The 6,822-nt window shown below is 34.6% G+C and overlaps 1 protein-coding gene across 2 annotated transcripts; it reads right to left on the bottom strand.

Moving 5' to 3' along the window:
* On the bottom strand, positions 1 to 3,802 carry LOC122313590 (tRNA (carboxymethyluridine(34)-5-O)-methyltransferase-like). 2 transcript variants are annotated; one of them, XM_043128729.1, is made up of 3 exons: positions 3,661 to 3,802; positions 1,385 to 2,570; positions 1 to 507 (listed from the first exon to the last, which is right to left on the bottom strand). In XM_043128729.1, exons 2-3 carry the CDS (start codon positions 2,467 to 2,469, stop codon positions 420 to 422), a joined length of 1,173 nt encoding a protein of 390 aa, XP_042984663.1. In that variant the 5' UTR covers positions 2,470 to 2,570; positions 3,661 to 3,802; the 3' UTR covers positions 1 to 419. The 2 variants fall into 2 exon arrangements, with proteins under 2 accessions (XP_042984663.1, XP_042984664.1); XM_043128730.1 differs by having other exon boundaries at positions 1,385 to 3,303; positions 3,661 to 3,798.
* Positions 3,803 to 6,822: the final 3,020 nt, after the last annotated feature.

Genomic DNA, 6,822 nt, shown 5'->3' with positions numbered 1-6,822 from the left:
TAGCTTAAACAATGCATGGTTAAAATACATTGAATTACCCAAACTCCCCATGTAATGGTAAAATACATGATATACATCCCTTTGAGTACCAATGCTTAATAACCTCCAGTCCAGGGTGCTCTCTGTGTCAAAAACAAAAAGCAAAAAGTAGAAACAACAAACAAAAACAAACCCTCGACTACAAATCACATATACAAGACTTTAGGTGTTTCCCCAACTCCAAAATGGAACCAAGCCTTCACCACAGATGAAAGAAACAGTCATTCGAGCATCATAACCACTAATTTCCTGTGGTTGGTGCACATGGGTCAACTTGTGAGGCCCAAAATTTTGCAAAGCAGCCCATCCCCTTGCAGAAAAGATCAACCGTTTCACATATATAATTCCATTTTTCTCAGCAAGATATCAAGTTTGATTTGTCATAGAATTTTCTCAAGAATGATACACCAGTTTGATTTGTCATAAAACCGATCAACGATGACTACATTGTCCATACCAGATACTAACCTGCAGAAAGGTACATCAAACGAGAAGGAAGAAAATATCATCAATCATTCAAACAAAAGCATGTCAAGGCAGCGACGAAGATGGGGAATAGTAAAATGAGATTATAAAATCATATAAAAGCAAAATAGTTAATACATTCTATCCATAAATCTCAGAATAGCACTAAAAAAAGCCGGGGAAAACAATGGTGGATTATGTCCTGTTGCACACTGCAAAATAGTTAAGAACACCAAATGTTAACTGGAACTTCCTAGGATTTGTTTAAGTTTTAAAGTTTCTTCAACACTGATAACAAAGGGACTCTTCTCATGTTAGGACTTTCAGTTAGCACAATTTGGCCCCTCCCTGCGCAGTAAATAGTCTTAATGGAACAAAGTTGCATGGACATAAGCATTCATGTTATGTGATTATGGAAATCTGAATTTCAGCCACACATTCCTAATCATATAAAATGCATCTTAATCTCCCACACACAAAGACCAGTTCATAAAATCGGCTGATGAGTACTAACTAAGCATAGTAAAACTGAATCCATCACTAAAATCTCTTTTATACATGTGTGTGGGAGTATGTCAGTGTTATCCCAATATATTCTTGCGATATGTTAAATCTATAAGTATGGAGCAGACAATACATTGTGATCAGGGATCTATATTATACATCAAAATCAAGTCCCAGTGGACACATTCTATACCGCCTAGCAACATATGAGACAATTCGAGCAAGAGGAGACAATAGGCCAGAAATCCCTTTTTAAGTGATTCATAATCAATTGATGGAAAATCACACATATCAAGTATTTATATGAAAAATGACTAATGTTTAAAAAAGAAGTTCAAGTCCCAATGAAAACAGATAAAAGAAAGTAATAAGCCACCTTTCAAGCTCGCCTTCACTGAAAACATGATAATATCTGTTGTAGACTACAGCACCCTTCTTATCATCTTTCTTAGCCAGACCATTTGCAACAGCAGAAGCAGAAACACCACTTACTTCAGCACGATGATAGGGTAGGTGCCAAGGAACAAAATACTCCTGTTGACTGTTGGTATTCTTTTCATGTTTAAAGGTAACTGAATCATTGTTACTTTGAGATGCAAGATGAATGATTTCATGCATCTTCTCCATTGAACACTCCTTGGAATCTTTCACATTCTCTCCTGAACCATTCTCCTCACTTTCAGGGATGCTTTGTAACAATAAGGACGAAGGGCTACGAGCATGAGGACTACCTGGTCCTATCCACTCTTCAGCATACTTTTCTGTAAGTGGAGTCCATTTGGCAACCAATGATCTATCCTCTTGTTCTGCAGCCCAAACGGTTATAAGAACCAGGCCCCCCTTTTTGACAACTCTAACTAATTCTTCAATTGCTTTTTTTCTCCTAGTCTCTGTACTTAGATGATGTAATACAGCAATAGAGATTGTTGCATCACCAAAATTAGTTCTGTATGGAAGATTTAATGCATCTGCAACCAGAACCTCATGCCCTCTATCCGCACAAATTTTGATAAGGGGAGCACTTATATCATTTCCTATGAAAAAGCAATCAGGATTCAGACCCAAGTATTTACCATTACCACATCCTGCATCGAGAATGAGGGATCCTGAAGGCAAGGATGATAAAAAGGTGGCCACTTTTGGCCACTTTGCAAACCGGGTTGAACTGAAATGGGGAGCAATAGCATCATAAACATGATGCACATACCTCTTTTCGATTTCAGGGGTGGATTGTACATTTAAGGGTGACTTTCCCGTATGCTGACTAACAGATACAGTTTGTGGGATTTCAGATTTTCCATCAGATACAACACTAGACAAACTAGAAGCACCTTTTATATTAACTTCTCTCATAGTGCTGAAGATTCCTGAATGAGGGAGCCTATGAACAGAAATGAGTACACTAATGGCCTCCCGGGATTGATAAAAGGATCTAATCACGCTTAAATTCTTATAAAGCATGAAATAGAAAATCTTAATGCAATCAGAAATGACCCTGCCACCGACCAAGGATAACAAGTGACATTCATGTCACAAATTTGAAGAGATGAAGTTTCAGGGACCTAGAAAAAAGACAATAGAGGCATTTTAAGTAAATATGGAATAACAATCTTCAACGAAACAGTATTTGAATCCTGTTGCATAAATTAAATGCAAAAGTAGATGTCTGGCAAAATTGGGGAAAAGCAGAAAAATCATTATTGGACTTAAAAACCATAACATTCCTATTCTTGAGTGAGCAGCATTGCAAAAAATATTAGGAGGGGAAGGCAAAAATTGATTAGCACCTTAACCATCCCCAAGTCCGATCACTCATTTCAAAGTACACCCATCACATGATTTAGTAGTGAGGTAATCAAGGACCACACAGTTATAACGTTTACAGGGGAAATCAGCTATAAATGGGTTTGGCAACTTGAAGCAAGCGTGAATAGATTAAACCAACTTTTTCACAACAAACGAAAATGCCTATAAATTTGCAAGAGATACCCGACATCTAGGGGACTGTCAAAAAGGCTTGATTCTTCAATAATGAAACCCCACATGCTACACTCATAAAACATCATTACCCAAGCTGCTGTGAGGATTGCAAGGTTATTCATAGTTGAGGAAGTGTTTTATTATGTTCTCAATTTCCGACCATGTGAATACGAGATAGCTATTTTGTTTTTTTGTTTTTTTGTTTTGGCTAAAATGAGTAAGTTTCCCAAAGTTGATCCTCGTCAGAATCGAGACTACGAATATCTGAATTCACAATGTTTTATTTCAATGAAGTGCAGGTTTCCATTTCTTCACCTGGACCAAAAATACAAAGATCAAATTTTTTTCTCAAAAAAGAAAAGAAGGTAAAATTCAGAACAGCTATCTAATTTTTCCCAGCAAGGCCTCTCATACCGCAGCAACCATTAAAAGCTTTTTACAAACATCAAGAAATCCATAACATGAGAACAAAATTAATCATCCTAAATATTATTCTCTCTATTGAAGTGAAATTATACACGCAATATCTTCACATACGCATACATTTACGAGATACAATTTCAAATTTCACAGCAGGAGAGAGTAGAAAATTCAGCTGAGCACTAATTGAAAATGAGAAAGCATACACTCAATTAAGACATATATGTATAAATCGACAGAGTAGACTCTGACCTGATCGAATAGCCAAAGAATCTGTAAGGGACAAAGGGTTAGGGTTTTGAGAGAGAGAGATAGAGAGACACAGAGAGATTCAACTTGTTCGGAGGAAGTAGTAAGATGAGGAAAGCCTTATGTTAAACAACATGAGCTTCTCCCTTCTTACGGGCTTTACCGTCAGATAAGCGCATTACCCTCATGTATTTATTTTTTTTAATAATTATTTTATTTTATTTAAATGAAAAAATATATTTGTAATCGTAAAATCTCGCATAATTGTTTTGAAATAGATGAATAAAGTATGAGATTTATATTAAAAAATTAATTTTTTAATAATAAATCTTTTTCTTTTTTAAAATGATTATATGTGACATTTATGTATTTTACAGTTGTACATAAAATTTCTTTTTAAATAAGACATTGAGAGTAGCAGATTACTGTAAAATGTTTTCTTTTATTTTGTATTTATTTTATATTTTTAAAATTTCTTTAAATATTTAAAAAATAAATTATGAATTTATTTAAAAATACTTTCTTAATAATAAAATAAAATAAAATATGAATCGATAATTTTTGACATGCATTTTCTTATATAAATATATATTGATGTTCGTCTGTTTCTCCTAGATATACAGATAAAATAAGTATTTCTTATCCTATTGTCTATTTGTTGTCTTTAATATTTTAATTTAAAAAATGATACTTACAGTAATGAGTGAATAAGTATCATACAATTATTTTTTTCTTAAAGTCATTAATATATTCTATTATGCAATATATCCTTAGAACTTTAGTATTATCAATATCATTAACATTATTTACTTAATGTCTTTTGTCCCTCCACATGATTACGTACTCGTTTATATATATAGGCATGCAAAGTCTTGTGTTCAAAGCTGATTCGATCATCATGTGATGTCCTTAAACTTATTGTTTATAACTTTATATGGTAGCTTATGTAGACTATATATGACATAATGCTAATCTATTACCTGACATGCGGAAAGTCTTATATCATATATTTCTACTTAATCAATATATGATTTATTATTTTTATGTCTTTATCTTAAAGTTTAAATATGTATATATTTAAATTGAAAAATAAAAATAATAAATTACATATATATTAGTTAAATAGAAATATTATAAGACTTTCTTGTAACTTTCCTTGTAATTATTTAAAATGCAGTGTATCAAGTTTTCAACGGTAACGAGCATCGGGGAAGTAAGAGGCTTTTGAGAAAAAAAAATAATTTTCCCTCATGTCACACGTGGTACGCTACTTGACCATCAACGTGTTTGTAGACCCGGTTGATGCCTTGGTCACCAAGTTCCATCCAAAAGCAGCAGCCCAACTGCCCAAGGATTTCCTTACAGGGACCCCACCATTTCTGTCTTGGTCTGCAAGAATCCAATCCGCCTTGAATACATTCAACGCGCAAGGCCTTTCGCTGCATTATTCATGGATGAGTGCTTAATTGCTTTCTCCCCATCCCAAGCCCCTGTATAAATCACCCTCTGATCTCAAGGCCAGAGCTACGCATCGAAATACTACAAGCTTGGCAACAATGGCAGCGGGATACTCTCTCGCTGAAATCCACGTGTTGAGAAATCTGCACAAGGAGAAAATGAAGACGATCAAAGGGGAAGAAAGATCAGCCAAAAAGCAGTATGCAAATGATCGGGTTATGATCAAGGAGGAAAAATCCAGCGGATGTTTCTTCTGGGTGTATAAGAAAGTTCATCCCAGCAATTCTCGGACAGTGGCTTTTGCTGAGAAAGGAGCCATGGAGACTTGGGATAGTAAAGGTTGATAGCTGCATGCATGCAGCATGGGTACTTGTATTGTCCAAATTAGAATTATCCAGTAGTACTTTGTGATCAAGATCAAGGGTTGCAGATCATCATGTATTAATTACAATCGAGCTTAGTTTTATAATTTCTAAACTTGTTGTAGTTCATGTCTTGAGGAAAAAGCTCCATCCCCTTTTACTCCTTTGTTTTTATAAACAATATATGATGTGAAATGTGTTGTATGGATATCATTACTCTTAATTAGAATTATTAACCAATCAACTATTAATTATTTATTAAACAATAGTCTCTACTATCTGGCACTATCCTGCAAGAGTTTTCCGGCACGACAAGAAAAAATTATACAGTGCGGCCACGAGAAAGTGACCTAAATAAGGGTGACCCAATTCATGCCAGGGCAGCCACTCGGTGGTCGATCCAGCTCTTGAAGACTCTTTTTGGTCTATATTTATTTTTAAGATTATTTATTATTTAAAAAATGATAATAGTATTTTTTTTTTTTAATTTTAATCTCATTCTTCTTAAAAAATAGATTTTTCTTAATTGTAAATTTCTTTTTTCCTTCAAATAGAAATAGAAAACTGTTATTAGAAAGCACCCTTAGAAGGGAATGAATACAAACTGGATAATCATCAAAATCAGTAATTTCTTATTTGCTAAGTCATGGGCTATCGTGGTTGCTTCCCTTGGAACATGTTGGATCAACCCACTCATCAATCTTTCCAAGCATTTTTTTGGTATCAACTATAAGCATGCTAGCGTTGCAACTTGCTCCATTGCTCTTCATTGCGTGAACTAGCGTTAACCACTCTTAAAGCATCACCCTCTTGTATGATTGGTCTTAAATCCAGTTCTGTGCATAGTATTTCAGCTTGAAGTGTAGGAAGGGTCTTAGCTAGATATGCATTTGGGAAAAGATCCCTCTTAGCTCTTAAGATTTGCTAACACATGTCCCTTCCAATCGCAAACCACAACTCCAATCCAAATTCGCGGCGAGTTTTGTCTCAACTGCATTCTAGTTTATTTTTGTTGGCGATAATAGAGCATTATTCTCTGGAGACAATTAAGGTAGCAATCAAACAGAAAATCAATCCAAGCATCAAGGAACAATACACTGTAATACAGACGTTGTACAAATGTATAGGAATTGATTAGTTGTGAATATAGAATGTGTAGATATCTTTCATTGTATAGTTGTACTGCTATTGTTAGCTTTTAATACTTATAACAATTTTCTATATAATAAAGAATCCGACGCCATAAGCAATTGTTGTGGTTTTACTATTGTCTCTAAAATCCTTTCATGGTATCAAGAGCACTATAGGATTAACCTCCACTCGACTCTTTGGCCTCAGAAAGTTC

The sequence above is a fragment of the Carya illinoinensis genome, chromosome 6 (genome assembly GCF_018687715.1).
Source record: "Carya illinoinensis cultivar Pawnee chromosome 6, C.illinoinensisPawnee_v1, whole genome shotgun sequence".
Taxonomy (NCBI): domain Eukaryota; kingdom Viridiplantae; phylum Streptophyta; class Magnoliopsida; order Fagales; family Juglandaceae; genus Carya; species Carya illinoinensis.
This window is presented reverse-complemented; position numbering and strand designations above follow the sequence as displayed.

Excerpts from the sequence above, each read along its gene's own strand:
- LOC122313590 (XM_043128729.1), bottom strand. The coding sequence starts at position 2,469 with ATGCTTTATAAGAATTTAAGCGTGATTAGATCCTTTTATCAATCCCGG. Across the intron at positions 508-1,384 it reads AGTGAAGGCGAGCTTGAAAG|GTTAGTATCTGGTATGGACA; the intron begins GTGGCTTATTAC and ends ACCTTTCTGCAG.